The following is a 20,366-nucleotide window of genomic DNA, read 5'->3' as shown; positions in this document are numbered from 1 at the left end:
TAACTGTGTTAAATGGACTCTGAGAAAGAAACTGAGGGTTCTAGAGGGCAGGGGGGTGGGGGGCTGGGTTTGCCTGGTGATGGGTATTAAGGAGGGCACGTATTGAATGGAGCACTGGGTGTTATACGCAAACAATGAATCATGGAACACTACATCAAAAACTAAAGATGTATTGTATGGTAATTAACATAATAAAATAAAATTTAAAAATTATTTTGAAAAGTTTACTTTTGATTTAAGTAGCTACTCAAGATGTGCTTTCAGAAAAAACTATTATGAGGAAACAGGCTGTAAAATGGTCAGATTGCTACAGGTAAACCAAATTAAAATTTTAAGAAATCAAGTAGCAAGTGTAATACTTTTTATGCAGTGAACACAGTCTCTTTTAAGGAAGAGTAGAAAATTACTCCTTCCTTTTTAAAATAAGACATACTGTGGGCAGAAGCAACCTATATGACTATAATTTTACCCTGTCTTGCTAACCAGGAGGAAAACTCAGCCCAGCTTTTAGAAAAGTGTTGTAGAAAGGTGACCAAGTTTTCTCTTACACCTGAAGGTAGCTAAGCCAGGGTAAGAAAAACTAGTCGAGCGAATATAATCTTCAACTGAGAAGAGAGCCAAGGGGAGGTGAACTTGTGTGAAGTCAAATTATCTAACTTTGGACAAGACTTGACATTCTTAACAAAAAAAATCAAAGAGGTGTAAAAAAGTTAGGGTTTATTTTTTTTCTCTAAAACTATAATTAGAAAAGTGAGAAAACAGGAATGAATAAGATTGAGGATTAATGAGAAAAAGATATCTAATTGCTATAGCTTACTTCATTCTTTTAAAAGGCATAGCATTTTATTTTTTTTATTTTATTATGTTATGTTAATCACCATACATTACATCATTAGTTTTTGATGTAGTGTTCCATGACTCATCGTTTGCGTATAACACCCAGTGCTCCGTTCAGTACGTGCCCTCTTTAATACCCATCACCAGGCTAACCCATCTCCCCACCCCCCTCCCCTCTAGAACCCTCAGTTTGTTTCTCAAGAGTCCATAGTCTCTCATGGTTCGTCTCCCCCTCTGATTTCCCCCCCTTCATTTTTCCCTTCCAGGCATAGTATTTTAAAAATAAACACTGGGTATGCTTAGTATCCAGTAATTATCCCTTAAACTTTATTTTTAAGAGTTCAGTTTTTCAGAAATCTGTAGCTAATACATCCATTTGAGGGAAAGGATGGCACCTCTGGCAAGTAGTTGATCTCACCCATTGTATGTTTACCCCAACTTTGGTCTTATATTTTTCTTTGCCTCTTTACCTTTACTTCTACACCATGGACGTTAAACTCAATTCTCTTTTTACCCCCTCTTCTCCCCAACCCTGGAATTAGACTGTCCAGGTTCAAAGGCTGGACAATCTTAGACAAATGATTTTCTACTCTTTGTTTCCGTCTCCCCTTCTGAAAATGAGGATGATAATAATACCTGCTTTATTAGGTTGCTATATTAAGTAGGTTAACATGTAAAGTACTTAAAATAGGGATCAACTCATAATATCTATTATACATGGTGGTTGTTGTAATCATCACTACTATTACTATTCATCAACTTATATGTGTATATTAAATATAAATATAAAACTATATTCTTAATAGTTTTCTATTTACATTCACATCAAACATTAAATACAAGGAATATCCTTCTCCATTTAGCTTTATCAGATTTAAGTACAATATCTGTGTTGTCTTCTAAGTAATTCCTGGCCTTTTTGTTATTTTAAAACACCCACTGCTTCATCTTTCCAGCAAATGCTAGGAGATGTGCTAATTTTTTTTACTGAAGTAAATTAAAATTCATCTTTAAGAATGTTGTGATGCTCTGGGATGTCAAAACTTAGATTCACAACCACCCTTCTCATAATACATGCAGATCTACTCATATTTAAAAGATGTTCATAAATAATGGGTAAGAAAGAAATCTTAGTTTTCAGCCAAAGAGGAAAGTATGTATCACATTTAACTTAGGCTTGTTCAGTGGGGCCATGGATTCTGCCTGCCCCCTTGAATATTGGGGACCTTGCCCCCAGGGTGAGAATCACTGCCATAGAGAGTTCCTGTTATCAACAGCAGTACACCTCATCCCACCTGTGTGCTGGGAGTAGACAAAAAATGTTGAGAACTTTCTACTTACTAACCAAAATTATCTAAACCGTTCCCACAGGGACATTCAGCTCTTCAGTCACGTCACAAGGTACTCTCCTAAGCGAGAGATGAAAATGACAAGTGACTCTTCATTTCCTTTACCTCTTCTTCATGTCAAATCTTACAGTTGTCAGGACAAAATATGCCCTCTGTAACACTATTGCTCATATCCTTCTACAATCAGTTTCCCACTCATCTTCTCAGGCTACTCTGATTATTGCCTTTTTTTTTATCATTCATTTCTGATCACCATACCTAGGGACCTCCTGTTCAAAATAATGCTCACACATTTGTGGATGAGTGTTGTTCATTGACTATCCCCACAAATTAACTTGGACCCTTAAAATGTTCAGTCTAGGGGGATAAATCAGTTTAACTTTGCACGAATTTATCACATTCATCTGGAGAATACCAATAAATGCATTCTGTTCTGTAGAAATATACTATATCCTTGATACTCTACAGATTTTTTTTTCCAGCATCCATCCTGTACAAGGAAAATGTTCCACATGACTGTTCTAACGGTTGGCTTTACCTATTTGTGAAAACAAGTTTTGAATCAGTTTGGGCAAATGGACTTTTAGTTGCTATTCTGCTCAATTTTACTTCATTGTTCCTACTGTGCAGAGCTCCATTAGTGATTTTCAAGTCTAAACCTTCAAGGTTATTATTCTCCTTTTAATGGAAAATATGATTTGAATATAATTTTTAAGGAAATGATAGGCCAACCAACACCTGGCATGCAGCCAGAAGAAATGACATTACATTATACACAATGGCCAATTCATAGCATAAACAAATAGGAAGCCTTTACATATATTGATTTAAGAAAATAACTCTTTTAAATTTTAGAATAACAACCATAGGATCTCATCTTGCTTACTATTTGTACTATAGTCATGAGATTCAATCTTGAGGCAATGAATATAATCACACATAAGTCTGACTACAGTGTCCCATGTCAAGGTACAGCTACTATGAAATACTGACATAAAAATGAATTTGCACTGGACTATGCCAAGAGACCATCTAAAAATAATAACTAATATTGGCACTAATGCATTTATCGAGCAACTGGTAGGTAACAGGCCTTCTGCTAAAAGATTTATACAGTATCTCATTAAATTTTTATAAGCATGTTACCCATATTTTGAATTTACAGAAGAGGAAACTGAAACTTGGAGAGTTCAATTAACTTAGATCAGATGCTTATCAGTATCTATCATTATTTGAACCTAAATTGATCTAACCCTGAGACATGAACCACTACAGTAATATGAAAGGGGAAATAGATCCTAATAATCTTCACTAGACTATTGGCTTTTATGAGAGTAGGTGTGTTATAACAGAAAGAACACAGGTTTGGGAATCAGAACTCTGTTGGAAATTTGGATCTACCAATTTATGACTTAAACGATTTTGCACAAGTTGCTACCTGGGCCCCAGTTTCCTTATGCATAAGTTACTAAAAAGCAAAAAGTGACCAGTATTTTTAGGAAGATATAAAGTGGTATGTGAATAAACTCAAAGATGGGAAATTAGTTCAGGTGTGCAGAGAGGGCTTTGTGCAAGGCTATATAATGAGAACTTTCAAAATGTAGGATTTTAATCAGCACAGAAGAGTATTCAGGTGAAATAATAAGAGGAAATAAAAACAAGAACAATGGAAATGTGTATTGCAAAGATAGTTGGTAGTCCTATCTGTCTAGACAAAGTGTGTGTGTGTGTTCAGCTAAAGAGGAAGATTGGGGTAAAGTCATGGAGACTCATATATATGCTATGTTTAGGTTTTAGAATCAAAGTTATACATAATTTTGTTAAGAATTTTAGAATCATGGGCGCCTGGGTGGCTCAGTTGGTTAAGCCACTGCCTTCGTCTCAGGTCATGATCCTGGAGTCCCGGGATCTAGTCCCGCATCGGGCTCCCTGCTCGGCGGGGAGTCTGCTTCTCCCTCTGACCCTCCCCCCTCTCATGTGCTTTCTCTCTCTCATTCTCTCTCTCTCAAATAAATAAAATCTTTAAAAAAAAAAAAGAATTTTAGAATCAGACATTTTAAGGTTAAATCTTCACTCTACTTCTTATTAGCTACATGACTATGGACACTAAGAATTAAACCTCATTTCTTTCTTTCTTTTTTTTTTGTAAAATGTAGTAATCAAAGTACCTACATAAGGTCAATTAAGGATTGAGTGAAGTGATACTAGAGCTCTTAGCCTGCCTAGCATACAAAAGGAGTTAATAAATGACTCAATATTATTATTATATGAAGAAGTTGGAAGCCACTTAAGGTTTGACACAATAATGAGAACTCCATCCACTACCCTCAACTTTCTGCTAAATCTAAGCTACCTTTGGCTTTTGTTATTATTTGCGGCCTTAGGCTTTTGTTTGCCCACTTAAAAAATTTGGATTCCATTTGCAGTGCATTAACCTGATTTGCTTCAACATATAAGAAATTGGAAGTAATGAAAAGGTAAGAGAGCTTAAATGGACCCTATTTTCTGATAATATTTTAACCAGCAGTATTTACAGCATCAACTGTGATGGCTTAGATATTTTCTGATGATGGAGATTGACAGTTTTATCCTTGGTGTGCTCTTGTGACCCCATTATTCTAAATATTCAAGAATATTTCTATTCTTGAAAATAACTCATTTAAAAAACATTTTACTGGATGGTGAAACCTGGAAAACTGTGATGGTAGGATATTTTTATTTTTTTATTTCTTTTAGAGGGGGGAGGGGCAGAGGGAGAGAGAGCATCCTAAGCAAGCTCCACACCCAGTGCAGAGCCCAAAGTGGGGCTTGGTCTCACAACCCTGAGACCATGACCTGAGCTGAAATCAAGAGTCAGATGCTTAACCAACTGAAGCCACCCAGGCACCCATCTGTGATGGCGGAATGTTTTTAAAACCTTACTTGAGGTGAGAGAGAATGCTAATTCTTCTTCAACACAATGTGATATGTAAATGGTTACCTTGCTTACTATTGTTAAAAGACCAATCAACATTTAGGAACTTCTCCATGAAATCAGAAAAGGGTCTATCAAATCCCCTTAAGTAAATGTAGGCATGTTAAGTCAAGATGTCACAGTCATTCAGGAGGCTACTAATTTTCTGGAGACATTTTAATTTCTTATTCGGTATCTGTAAGATCCAACAACTCTTCAGTTCAACTTTATGTGGTAGAATCCCTTGAGTATTTAGTTATATCCCCAGGTGTCTTCAGGATCTTTGGGGATCCCAGTGTTACTGTAAGGTGGGAGACTGGTCTCAAGGACTCTGACTTTCAAGGAGAAGAAACATGATTATATGAATATATACCTTATACTGATACGTAATATTTTCATGTTTACTTCCTCTGAGACTCACAACATCATGAAAAGAGAAGATGAAAGAATTTAAAGTCTAGAGATAATGAAATGAAGGCTCAGAGAGATTTACTGACTTGTTCAAGATCAGAGTGGCAATATTATAATTTCATAGATCTGGATCCAATCTCAATATTCTGCCCAATGTAGTACATCTGTTGAGAGACTAACTACTTTCACAATCAAGGACATTTTTATTTTATAAATGCTAATAGGCATGACTGTTGCTTGTCACTAACATAACAGATCATTCCTCTTAAAGGAAACCTTAACCATGTGGGCAATCTTAACTACCCTTTACAGAAGAAATAGTAACACGTTTCCCTTAAGCATCATCATGATTCCATGAGATATGAGCATGCCTTTACTGATTTTGTAAAAATGCATTACAGTAGCAACATAACACATTCCCAAGAACTTCATACTTCCCTTCAGTAATTTGATTTTTTGGAAACTGTGAATCAGACATTATGAAGAGCTTTTAGATAAAGTGTAATTACTTAGACCTATAATTATGCTAATAAGGTTAAGGTGAATAATCATGTGTCTAATTATGAAAACAAAACACCATGGGATACTTAAATAAATGACCACATCATCCTGTTCCTTTTCTCAGCCGCTTTTAACCTAATCATTCATGTGTGTGCTTTTTACTCTACCAAGAATGTTAGGTTAAGAAGTTTAAATCATATTTAATTATCTTTTTAAAAAAACCGTTATACAGATGTTTCTATTTTAAAATTTATTTTTGCTGCCTGATAAAGAACAATGCTTTTTAAAATCTTTATCAATATTAATCTTTATACTAACAAATTTACAGATTATTTTATATTTCTCCCTCAAAGTATTTTAATCAATTTTTGTTGTCTTTTACTGAGTTCTATTTCAGAAATGTATTTTATCTACATGATCTTTCTTAATCTTTACAACAATGCCAGAACACTGAAATTTAGAAAGCTCATTCAAGTTATCACGGTGAATAATTTGGGATTTGAATTAAATTCTGCAGGATTCCGAATTCTGTGGGATTCTCTTAACGACTGTTCTTTGGGTGAATGTATAGGTTGTTATTAAGGCAATAATACTGAAGTCCATTGTTTGCTCCTTCAAAACTGTCATAACGTGTGCTGAGACCTTTGCTTTCCATTTTAAAAAGGTACACCTCACAGCTGCTTTTCCCTTGTAAAACCTAAAGATATGGAAACTCTAATAAGTAGCCATTTAGTTGAATTAACTACTTGCTTTCAATGATAAATTTGAACTATATTGATTGGCTGCCTCCCTTCTATTCACTCCCAGAATAGTAGGCTTTAGTTATGTATTTTTCTTGATTTTAACAAGTGTAAATCATATATACAACATAAATTATTATGTGATATTTTATATTATATATATTATTATATGATTATATATCATATATCATCTCTATATAATTACATATAAAGTATATATATAATTTATATTTTTATATAAATTTCTATATTTATATGTAATTTTAAGATCTATTTCTCCACTTTTCTAACCATAATCTAGGGAGAAATATAAAGATATCTAGTTTTGGTTTGTTACCACAAATTTATTTACATTGAAATATAATCAGGTGTCTTAAAATACATTTAGTCTTTGTTGAGGACTAAACAATGAATAGATAAGCATCATTAAAAAGTCTCTCATGTTTCTAGCTTCTAATTTTACCAAAGATCTCAATGATACTTTCTGGTAATATTAAAGTAGGAAAAGACATTTATTAACATTTCTGTTTTATATATAGTGAACCTGAAATACAAGAGAGTCACTGGGTACTTATTCTAGGTCCTACTTGCCATGCATCTCATAGAGAATCAACCGACTACATTAAGCAGAACCTGAAAGTCCTGCTTTCAGTGTAATTTGTTTATTTACAAATCAGAGCTGACAGGTTCCTCACAATGAACTAAATAATTAATTTCCATTAAATTTCTTACCTGTACAATATCCCTTTCCGCATATTTTCCCCTGGAGGAAACTCTTACATCATCTCCATCCAATTCAATCATCGCTTGAAAATAAAATAAGACCATTTATCCAGTGCATTTCCACCATGTACTTAAACAATGTAGGCGATAGGAAATCAAGATGTCTGAAGTGGCAATGCATCCTGTGTCAAGGCAGGAAGCTTGTTGATCCTTTCATCTCCTCAGTCATTCTGCCATGAAACTTAAATTTTACAACTGAAGAAAGCTAGCCAAGACCCCATGTGACCCTTTGCAAGGTGGATGAGCCAGTGTAGTATGGGTATAGCTCCCCATCCTAGAGGTTCTCAATTCTGGGTCATATGCTTACATGACTGATCGGGCAAGTGATGCTAATCCATTAAACTCTTGTCTTCTCATTTAAGAAACTTGGCTCTAATCACAGAATTTCCAAACAATTTGAACTTTATTCTCATTGAAACTACAACAAAGCTATGTATTCATATTGCCCAACTTCTACTTTATTAATGGATTTTAAGACAAAGAGGGATTTGCTCTGCCCTACATTGATTGGATAAAGTATGGCTTTCTGAAGCGTGATTTTTTTTTTTTTTTTGTGGGTTAAGAAATAATTTCAACATTAGATAGATCAGCTAGTATTTGTGAATGCTGTGATATAAATGGACAGCTGGTAATAAAGTAATGTTATGCTGCAATTAAGAACATTTCCAGAGTTTATTAAGTTTTCAGTGAGAATTCTCTAAATAATTAATTATATGAGGAATGCTAATTTATGTTTAAAGTATAATTCTATTACTTATAATTCATTTTGTATGCACATGACATTCACCAGACTCCAGAGGGCCACTTGCAATTATAATGTTTGCCTCTTCACCCTCCAAAAACTACTGCTCAGTCAGAATACAATCCTCACCTTTTCATTATTTTCTTCAGTGCTTAGATAATGTATGTGGGTTAAAAACATTGTTTTAAATTTTACTTTTCTACACATGTTCATGAGCCAATGTCTGGGCTGAAACAAGTGGTCATAAATGATAGAGCCACCACTCCATAATTTGCTTAGACATACAATATATGTCATAATTTAATAAATGTGTATTATCAATAATAAGGAAATTAACTTATTTAAAATACAAAAGATCTACAAATGAGCAAAGGGAAAAAGAGAGAGAGAGAGAGAGACAAAGCAAGAAACGGACTGTTAATTAAGAGAACAATCTGATGGTTACCAGAAGAGAGGTGGGTGGAGGGGAAGGGGGAACTAGGCGATGGGGATTAAGGAGTGCACCTGTCGAGATGAGCGCCAGGTGTAATACGGAAGTGTTGAATCACTATATTATACACCTGAAACTAGTATTACACTGTATCTAAACTGGAATTAAGAAGAAGAAGAGGATGAAGAAGAAGAAGAGGAAGAGGAGGAACAAGAAGAAGGAGGAGGAAGAGAAGGAGAAGAAGAAAATTACAAAAGAGCTATTTTTCTTCCATACTTATTAGGAATGTAAATAGGAGAAGTCATTATGCTCAAATACTTTCAATAGTTAATTCCTTCCTTTGGTTTAGTTTTGCTTTCAAAATTTTCATACGACTTTGAGACATAAATGTACTGTGACAGTGAAAAGCCAGCAATTGCAGGAAGTTCTCCTTTACTCTCTAACAGAACACAAGAATTTGATGATAATCTGGATCTCACCTTCCACAATCCCCTACAATTTCCATCGGTCTTTGTGAATGTTTCATTCCAATTAAGGAAGATGACAGTTACTCAGGCAATAATGTATTAGAATGTGATCCTATAAAATATTGCCCACTTTTCAGCATGTCCTTGGGGTTAAAAAGCTGCAGGGAGCAAGAATCTGAGGCTACGCTTTTGAGAGCAAGGAGAAAAGACACAATGTGGAAATGGTGGAAGGGTCCTGTTGACCCTTCGGGTTTTCATCTGCTCCACAAGGAGCCTGAGACTGTAAGTCCCAGTTCTCCACAAGTACTTCTCCTTGGAAAAAAAAACATTTATAAGAGAGAGAATTGCACTTCTTTCTAGCTGTGGGAGACATAATGAGATTAGAACTCTTTCTATTTCTCCCCTTCTACTAACTCAGATCAAAGCAGGTAGCCCGATGCTGCTTTAATTTGGCTTTTTGCCTTTTAAGGATAAAGAAATCCTTCCTTGAGAAACCTTTCCTCTCAATGAAAGTGCTTTATAGAGGAGTGAAAAATCACTGGGGGAAAATTACACAGAGAGTTTTAAATTGTTCTTATTAAAATACAGAAACGAGACATTTGAATACTCATTAATATAATAGTTTATTCCAAATTCCTCTACCTTCAAAGAACAGATGACAAGTCTGCCTTTCTTGCCCATGCAAACAATCTTTCTTGTTGAAAGTTTACAGATGTTGGATTTAGGTGGTTAATTGATAAAATGTGCAAGTTTTATCTCAGTCTTTCCTTATGTAGGTTTCTATGTGTGATATATAAACTTACTCTACAGTAGATTTGGAAGTGCCAACAGAAAGGCTCTTCTTGACAGGACAGCACAAGCTGAATGTAAGTCACAGATTTTCTATAAGAAACATGAGTATTCTGTCCTTTTCTTACTAGCCATGGAGAGTAGAGAGGTATTTTGAGAGAAGAGAAAGAAAAATACTTTAAAGAAGCATCTGTGTTTCCTAGTGGAACAGTCTACTTGTCTAGTACTGTTCTGGAAGAGTTTCCGTCCTATTAAAACTTTTATCATGGTGAAAGCTGAAGGCAGGTGTCGCAGGACCCTAATTCCCTGTCCCCATGTTTGCCAGAGGAAAGTGTCACTCTAATTCCTAGGAAGGAATTCTACTGGGAAGGCAACTTCCCTCTTTGTCTACAATCTTCACTCTCTTTTCCACGCGGAAAGACGACTGACTGATTCATGGGATTACTAAAATGAGAAGAAGGGACTGACTTTGAAATCCCTCTCACTAGGAGCAGCCTATCCTCAGTTTGAATGTAATTTCTCCCTGTGCCGTGATTAATAGGCCACGCTCTGCCCTTGTAGAGAGGAGGCCTGGCGATAAGACTGAAGTCATTTAACCTTGGTGGAAAAAGAGTGACAAGTCTGATTCTGTGCAGAGGTTAACCCAAATTCTCAAATGCTGTATTGTTAGTAATAAAAAGCTTATATTGTGGTCTCTGAGTGAATCCTACATATTTTTTTTTTTTCAGTTTGGGAAGTCAGAGAGGAAAATGATGAATTATCATATCTTAAAACCCTAATAAATAATTCATTGGGAACCAAAGAAATGAAGAAAATAAATAGCTGTGGCAGTTGGATGAGGGTAGTGCCTGCTGCTTTGAATAGAAATATATGAGCAGAAATAGACACCAGGATGGGTCAGTGGCTCTGTGTTCACACATGATGTGTGCAGGCTCTTGAGGAACGAGTGACTGAGGTTAGGTCATACACCTAACCACAGACTTCCAGGATTCGGGGAGACCTGACCTGGGATCTACCCAATGAAAGGTGCGTCCTTGAGGCAAAAGCAAATTAATAACCGAAGGAGAAGGCATGAGTTAGTTTACCCTAGCCATCGGTGAAATTCGTGAATCACAGTCTATCACTGATTAATGCAGATGATCAAGTGCACAAAGCATTAACAAGAAAAATCTCTTAGCTTTCCTGACTCCAAAGAGGATGTCTCAAATTCATGCCTGAAGTACAATGCAAACAGATGTGAATATTCAGAGGCCGAAAAAATACTAGCAGAAGCAGCAGCAGAGGTAAATGACTTTTGCTTTAGACACTGGAATATTCTAATGATGCAAAGCATGACCAACCAAGCATGGAACTGAAGGAGAGAATTTCGAGGGTCAGCAATATAACAACTTTGCGTGTGGTGCTTTCTCTGAGATTGGCAGATCTATACTATCCTTACGGAAGAGGCTCTGGTGGTTCAATGAGAATTATCCCAGTGATGATCGTAATATAATTAACCATGTACATGCCTAAATTAACCTGTAATGTACCAGCGGTTGTTCCAAATATTCTAAAATTATTCTCATTTCCAAAGTCCCAAGCTAAATAAACTGTCATTGTTAATGTCTAAACACCTGAAGCAGGTGAATGCTAGGTGATCATGCAGTCACCACAGAGTTCTCCTGAAAGGAATTCACCAGATGACTGGGAACAGATTATCCTTACAGAAGTTTACCCAGATCACTAGTTATACAACCACCTGTCACTTAACTGGCATTTGAACAAGGCCTAAGCCCAAACTCAGAACTACCCAGTCACTCAATTTAGCATAATTTTACAAAATGTCATTATATCTCAGATGGTCAGTTTCATTTTCATTTTACTTTGCTCTTTCATATGACAGAACTTATATATTTATAAAGCTAGTATCTATCAACTAGCCAGTGTCTGAAAACCCATTAAAGTTGCATATTATGCTTGTGCTAACATCTCTCTTCACAACCTAATGGTTTATTAATTTAGGGTTTAACCTCAAAGGTTTTTAATGAACCCAGAGTGTATTTTGCCTTGGGAACAACAACTCAATTTATCACTCTGCCAGTCATAAAAAATATTATTTTGAGATGCAAACCATCTCTAATGAAATAGAAAGCTACATGTTGAATTAATCTATACCAGAGAGATAATGCCCTAGTCAGAAGACAATCTTTTCATTTGCTCAACTTAATAGACTTCATCATGAAAAATCTGTATTTATGTCTATATGTACATGGACATTATATGCAGATCCACATTCATATTCACATTCTTATATACAAGAAAGAGTGATAGGAATCTTAGAGCATAATGAATCAGAGTAAATAAACCCCCAAGGAATACTACGGAACTTTTATTACTCACCATCAAATTCTGCTGGTCCAACACCTACTATAATTATCGACATTGGAAGTTTTGAAGCCTTCAAAGAGAATACACAAGTAGTTCACAATTAAGAGACTGAGTTCTTAAGAAAAGAATTGAGGTTTAAGAAGAAAATAATATACTGCTTTGATATTTTTTCAAGATGTTCACTAAAATAGGTTTGAACATATTTAAAATTAACACGGAATAATATGTTCGATTCTACTCATTCTTTTTGAACTCTGTACACATGCTTATTCAGTGGGACGTTCTTCAGGAATGACCGGCCTTGGACAATATAAAAAATAAAAAAGTATTGCTCATCTGCTTTCACTTGCTATATTCTCAGCCAACATCTCCCTAAGCTGACTTTGGGTATCTTTGGTCACTTTATTCATGTTCTTGCTCCTCTCAAAAATCTTTCAGTTGCTAAATGGGGAAAAAAAGGTACTATAGTTGTCAAACAGTAGTACCCTCCTCTATCTCATTTACATCCAATGGTTGGAAAAGCAATTTTCACAGTAAATGAGTGAATACAAATAATAATTACAGAAAGTTATTAGAATAATTAATTTATGTATTAAATATCCATGAGATTGTGAGGGATACTGAATATTTGATGTAAAAGCATGTTTTCCCATCATAGGTATCACTTACACTATGTAATCATTTTAAATAATTTAATGTTCAGAATGTGAGATCTGGCAACAGAGAGATGGAAAGCTGACATGACCACATCTGCAGCTCTGAAGTTCATCAAATTATGAATCATTATTCCTCAGTACATCATGTCCTGTTAGTTTCAGCCTAAATTATTAAGTTCCTATTTTCAAGTGCACACTAATGTCACTGACCAGAACATAAAGAAAATCAAGATGAATTCAACCCGTGTGTCTAGTTAAAAAGTAACAAATAAATGTGTAAGCCTTTAGCTCTACTGCTTTTTATGTATGGTTTTTCTCAGTGTATGTCTATAATTTTTTCCCCACATGTAACTTTTTTCCCTCCACCAAATAGCTAAGTATATTTTCCCTATTATGAGATATGATAAGCAATTCATTCATGCAACCCATTTTTACTAAATGCCAACTTTGTGCCAAACACTGCTAAACTTGAAATAGCAAGATAAGATGTAATTCTATAGATTACAGTCTAGTAAACATAGATTTTATAGATTATAGTCTTATAAAGAAGACAATCAAATAATCATAAAAATAAATAACTAGGAATTATGACAAGAAGAATAGTTTGTGAATCAAGTCCAGTCTCTTCCAGTTCTATAGAAATACGAATGTCAGTACAGTTCTCTTGTAACTGAAATGTGAATATTAAGAAATACTCTGTACAAATTGTAAGATTGTGTACAAGGACATCCAACTAGTAGTGGTAAATTCACTCATGCACATGAAGGTGATGCTATCATCTTATTTATTTTTATTTTTTGGGGGGGAAATAATTTTGTTACACCTCAGTTATCGACATCTCTCAGGTTAGTCCTTAAGGATTGATGGTACATTTGCATTTGAGTTGTCTGGATAAGGTTAAGAATGCAATCAGCTGCAAAGGCATGGGCATTTTGTTTCACTATTAAGTCAACTAAAGTAAACTCTGCTTATTCAACTTAAATAGCACCATGCTGTCACTTAGCCAGCCCAAAACTGAATGACCCCTACTCACATTGACTATGGACTCCTTGGTTTGAGCCATATCCGAGATAACACCATCTGTCACAATCAGGAGCACAAAATACTGGGAACCGTCTTTTACAGAAGAGGCATATCTAAAGCAATGAAAAGATAAAGAATACCACAGAAAATAAAACAGTTCCTCTGTATGTGATGGTTGCTAAATATAATTGCAACTATCAACAAACCTTTAATCTCAAGAAAATATTTAAGCATATGTTAGGAGTCTATATTATGCAAGCTCTCAAATAATATATTTTTCTGAAATAGCACACTAGAATAACAGCAACCTTGCCACATGCCAGCACACAGACATGCCTACCTGCCTTAGAAATTCATTCACTAATACTAGGTGAGCTGGATGCAGATATGTTTAACCCAAAAGAATGGATATAGCTTGCTGAAAGAGATATCCTGGCTAAGCAACATTATGTGTATGATCTTCAGTAAATTACTTAAGCTAACTAAACTTTATTTCCTTGCCTTCAAGATCAAGATCACATGCTTCTGTATTGTTAATAAAGAAATTGCATGCATGCTACTCAATCTATAATACAGTTTTAAGAATGGCAGGAATAATCGTAAGTATTTTTTGTTTTGAAATAGACATAGGTGATGGTTGCACAACATTGTGAATGTGCTGAATGTCACTGAACTAACCTTCAACATGGTTACTTTTATGTTATGTGAATTTCACCTGAATAAAAAAAATGCAATAGAAGAAACACTTTTGACATATCCATAGTTCAAGTTCTTAATATTTGTTAAATTGATGAAAGATGGGAAAAAGGATACCAAACAAAGACAAAAATTAGGTATATAATAAGAACATAACCTAGTACTTGAAGTCTATCAGAGTTCTCACCAAATAATACTCAGTAATTTACAGGAGAATTTTATGAATGTTATATTTTATTATATCTCTTTTTTTTCTATTGTGTTCTACATTCTGGGTATCTAGATTATATTCTCAACAATAATAACTTTTATGACTTTTCATATATAATTAGCATGCAGGTCATATCTAGTAATAAGCAAGCATAATGGTACTCTTAGGAGATAGTATACAAGAAGACTTTGGTCTACTTCTCTAAAATCACTGAGTATTTATGTATCATAGAATCATAGAAAAACAGCATCACAGAAAAACTGGGTTCAAGAACATGTCCAATGATTACCAATAAAACTCCTTCATAACCTGAAGTACTTGGGGGATCAAGTTAACAGATCAGGGACAGACCAAGAGCATAGTATGTCAAGGCAAAACTTATTTCTTAGAGAGCAGAATTAACCACATGGACAAGAAAAATATGTACAACTTTGTCATACTAGAGAAACTAATAATTGCTCATGCAGCTAACAAAATGATAATTGTATAGACTGATCAAGAGAATACAGTTTAAGTGCCATGTTCACACCCTATAAAGACTGCATTGAACTGGTTCCACAAAGTACAGCCAAAAATACTCTCACAATATTCAACAACTTCAACATTAAGGAATTTATAAGTTTGATGGTAACACAATCAATGAAAAACAATCCCAACCAGATCTGAGACTATTCTTCTATCTTAGGATTAACTTTTTTTCTTAATAAAAGAACTCAGATAATCTCCCTCAGGTATTCATTTTTAATTTTAAGTACCCATTATTTTTTAAAAAGCATTTCTTACTATGCTCCAGAAATAAAGGGTTTTATATTTCATGTGATTAATGGGAAGCTATAAATAGTAGTGAGAAAAGCTTCTATGAGTTCAAGAGTGTGGCTTTTCTGCTTTTCTTACCAAATGATGCTCTTAAAATGGCAAATTTTTACCAGATTTAAAAACAATACAGGAAGTTAAACATTATTCATTTTTATAAATATCATTCAAGTGGCTAAACTGTCTGATTTTTGGGGGGTGGGAGTATTTACTTTTATTTCTCTTTCAACACTTCTGATCATCCATAAAGAAAGTCTCAGTTGTTAGTATATTATTCCCAGCTTTATTGAGGTATAATTGATACACATAAAAACTATATAATTAAGGTATACACTTTGATGAGTTCGGACGTATGTATAAATTCATGTTACCATTAAAACAAGGTAATAAATATACCACTTTCAAATTTTGTGTCCCTTTGTATGTGTGCACATGGGAAAAATACAATTAACATGAAATCTACCCTCTTAACAAATTTTTAAGTGTACAATATTTTATTGTTACCCATGGGCATATCTTGGTTGTTGTGAATAATGCTGCAGACATCTCTTAGAGATCTTGATTTCAATTTTTTTTTTGGATGAATACTCAGAAGTGGGATTTCTGGTAGCTCTGTATTTATTTTTTGAGGAATCTCTATGCTGTTTTTCATGGTGGCTGCACCAATTTAAAATTCCCACCAACCATGCACAAGGGTTCCAATTTCTTCACACCCTTGCCAACACTTATCTTTTTGACTTTTTGGTAATAGCCATGCTAACAAGTGTGAAGTGAAAATGATAGTTCATTTGGTTTTGATTTGCATTTCCCTGATGATTAGCAATGTTGAGCATTTTGTATGTACCTTTTGGCCATTTGTATGCCTTCACTGAACAAATGCCTGTGCCACTCCTTTGCCCATTTTAAAAATCAGATTAGTTGTATTTTTGCTATTGAGTTGTAGGAGTTCCCTATATATTTTGGAAATTAACCCCTTATCAAATATATAGTTTGCAAATATTTTCTCACACTCCACAGGTTGCCTTTTCATTTTGTTGGTTTCTTTTGCTGTGTAGAAACTTTTTAGTTTGATGCAGTCCCACTTGTCTATTTTTGCTTTTGCTGCTTGTGATTTTGGTGTCATACCCAAGAAATCACTGCCAAGACCAATGTCAAGGTTTTCTTTATTATTTTTTTTTTTAAAGATTTCATTTATTCATGAGAGACAGAGAGAGAGAGAGAGGCAGAGGGAGAAGCAGGCTCCCAAGGAGCAGGGAGCCCGATGCGGGACTCGATCCCAGGACGCTGAGATCATGACCTGAGCCAAAGGCAGACGCTTAACCATCTGAGCCACCCAGGCGCCCTTCTCTATGTTTTATTCTAGGAGTTTTATCGTTTTGGGTCTTGTGTTTAATGAGTTTTGAGTTAACTTTTGTGAATGGCAATATAAGGATCCAATCTCATTCTTTTTCATGCGTATATCCAGTCTTCCCAACACCATTTATTAAAGAGGCTATCCTTTCCCTATTGTGTCTACTTGGCACCCTTGTCAAAGGCCATATACCTGCAGGTTTCTGTCTGGGCCTCTCTATTCTGTTCCATTGGTATATAAGCTTATATTTTACATCAGTTCCTTGCTGTTTTAATTACTGCACCTTTGCAGTATATCTTAAAATCAGACACTGTGATGCCTCCAGCTTTATTCTTTCTCAAAATTGCTTCAGTTATTCAAGGTCCAAGAAATATCATTAAGATTTTGATAGGGATTGCAGTGAATCTGTAGAACACTTTGGGTAGTATGGACATTTAAACAACATTAATTTTTCCAATCCATAAACATGGAATGTCTTTCCATCTGTCTGTGTTTTAATTTCTTTCACTATGTTTCATAGTTTTCACTATAAAAGCCTTTCACTTCCTTGCTTAAGTTTATTCCTAAGTGTTTTATTTTATTTTTTGGTGCTATTGTAAGCGGGATTATTTTCTTAATTTTCTTTTCAGATAGTTTGCTGTTAGTTTATAGAATGCAATGTTTTTATAGGTTGATAATGTGTCTTAACAACTTTACTGAATTCACTTCTCAGTTCTAATATGGTTTGTTTCGTTTTGTTTTATTTTGCTTTGTCTTCTTCAGTCTTTTAGGGGTTTCTACATATAAGATCATGTCATCTGCAAACATAATTTTACTTCTTTTACAATTTGGATGGCTTTTCTTTTTCTTATCTAATAGCTCTGGCTAGGACTTCTAGAACTATGTTAAATAGAAGTGGGAGAGTGGGCATCCTTGCCTTGTTGTATATGTTAAAGGAAAACTTTGGTTTTTTTTTTTTTTAATCATTGAGTATGGTGTTAGCTGTGGCCTTTATTTTGTTGACCTAAATTGCTTCTGTACCTAGTTTGTTGATAGTTCTTATCATGAAAGAGTGTTGAATTTTGTCAAATGCTTTTTCTCTATCTCTTGAGATGATCATGTGATTTTTATCCCTTACTCTGTTAATGTGGTATATCACATTTGTTGATTTGCATATGTTGAAACATCTTTGCATCCCAGGAATACATCCTTCTTGGTCATGGTGTATAATTCTTCGAATGTGCTATTGTATTCAGTTTCCTAATAGTATGCTGAAGATTCCATGTTTATCAGGGATGTTGGTCTGTATTTTCTTTTCTTGTGGTACCTTTGCCTAATTTTAGTATCAGGGTGATGCTGGCTTCATAAAATGAACTTGGAAGTATTCCCTCTTCTATTTTTTTGTTAACAGCTTAAGAATTGGTATTAATTCTTCTTTAAATCATTGGTAAGATTCACCTGTGTAGCCATCTGGTCCTGAGCTTTTCTATGTTGGGAGATTTTTGGTAACTGATTCAATCTCCTTATTTGTTATTGGTCTGCGCAGGCTTTCTATTTCTCTTGATTTATTCTTGGTACATCGTATGTTTCTAGGAATTATTCATTTCTTTCAAGTTGCCCAATTTGTTAGAGTACAATTGTTATAATAGTCCCTTATGATATTTTTTTATTTCTGTGACATCAGTTGTAATGTCTTCTCTTCCATTTTTTATTTTATTTGAGTCTTTTCTCTTTTGCTCTTAGTCTAGCTAAGAGTTGGTTAATTTTATTTACCTTTTCAAAAAACCAATTCTTGCTTTTGTCAATTTTTTTCTATTGCTTTTCTATTCTCTATTTCATTTATTTTTACTCTAATTATTATTATGTCATTCCTTCTGCTAACCTGTGCTTTTTCTTCTTTTAGTTCCTTGAGATGTAAGTTAGGTCATTTAAGATTTTTCTCCTTTGTTAACATGTGGGGTTTATCACTATAAACTTGCCTCTTAATACTGTCTTTGTAGTATTCCATAAGTTTTGGTATATTGTGTTTTCATTTATCTCGAGCTATTTCCCAATTTTTTAAAAAATTTTTTCTTTGATTCAGTGGATATTCAGAGTATATTGATTTCCACTCATTTATGACTTTTTCTGATTTATTTTTTTCTACTGTGTTCAGAAAAGAGACTTGGAATGATTTCAATTCTTAAATTTAGTAAGATTAGCCTTGTGTCCTATAATGTAATCTATCCTAGAGAATGTTCCATTACTGCCTGAAAAGAAAATGTATTCTGGTGCTAGTGAGTGGAATATTCTGTATATGTCTGTTAGATCCATTTGGTCTAGAGTAGTACTCAAGTTTGCTCTTTCCTTATTGCTCTGAATGACCTATCCATTATCAAAAGTGGGGTACTGAAGTTTTCTAATATTATTATATTATTGTCTATTTGTCCCTCCTTAGATATGTCAGTTTTTGCTTTATATATTTAGGTGCTTTGATATTGGGTGCATACACATTTATAATGATGAAATCTTCCTGTTGACAGTTTTTAAGAAAAATTTCATTCTTCTTAATAAAAATTCTATTTATTTAAGATATACAACATGATGATTTGATATATACATATATAGTGAAATGATTATTACAGTCAAGCTAATTAACATATCATCTCCTCACACAGTTCCCATATTTACTTTGTTAGCAAGTTTCCAGTATTCAATACAGTATTTAACTATAGTCATCACACAACATATTAGATCTCCAGACTTATTCATCCTGCATAATGCAACTTTGTACCCTTTGACCAGTGTTTCCCTATTTCCCCTACCTCCCTTCCTTTGGTACCCACCATTCTACTCTCTGCTTCTATGTGTTCAACTTTTTAAAATTCCACATATAAGTGAGATCATGCAGTTTTTTTTTCTTTCTGTGTCAGGCTTATTTCACCTAGCATAACATTATCCAGGTTTATCCATGTTGTTACAAGTGGTAGGCTCTCCTTTTTTAAGGCCAAATAATACTTCATTTTTTGAAAGTTTCTCCCACTATCACAAAAAAGAGCATTCCTGTGAAAGTTCCCATAAGCAGAAATGGTATAAAGTGAAAAAGCAAATAGCATTAATTTATATGCAAAGATTTTTTTGAGTGTTCCTAGACTTTTCTAAAAAATAACCTATCCTATCTTAGGCTTTTCTGATACATTAGGACACATCTTGCTAACAGATGCACAGTGGAGGTAAAGCACAGATGCTCACAGATACAGTTCAAAGCTAAGGCACCTTGACACTGAGA

General features: G+C 34.5%; 1 protein-coding gene across 1 annotated transcript in view; it reads right to left on the bottom strand.

Moving 5' to 3' along the window:
• CPNE8 (copine 8) overlaps positions 1-20,366 on the bottom strand; it is a 227,887-nt gene that overhangs the window by 1,438 nt on the left and 206,083 nt on the right. Inside the window, exons 17-19 of the mRNA XM_021690383.1 lie at positions 14,059-14,161; positions 12,382-12,439; positions 7,524-7,597 (exon numbers count right to left, since the gene is read on the bottom strand). Coding sequence (XP_021546058.1) covers positions 7,524-7,597; positions 12,382-12,439; positions 14,059-14,161 — 235 coding nt within the window. The remainder of the gene's footprint in view (positions 1-7,523; positions 7,598-12,381; positions 12,440-14,058; positions 14,162-20,366) is intronic.

Source organism: Neomonachus schauinslandi, chromosome 5, assembly GCF_002201575.2.
Source record: "Neomonachus schauinslandi chromosome 5, ASM220157v2, whole genome shotgun sequence".
Lineage (NCBI taxonomy): Eukaryota > Metazoa > Chordata > Mammalia > Carnivora > Phocidae > Neomonachus > Neomonachus schauinslandi.
Note: the sequence above shows the minus strand (reverse complement) of the source record. Positions and strands in the feature narration are given on the sequence as shown.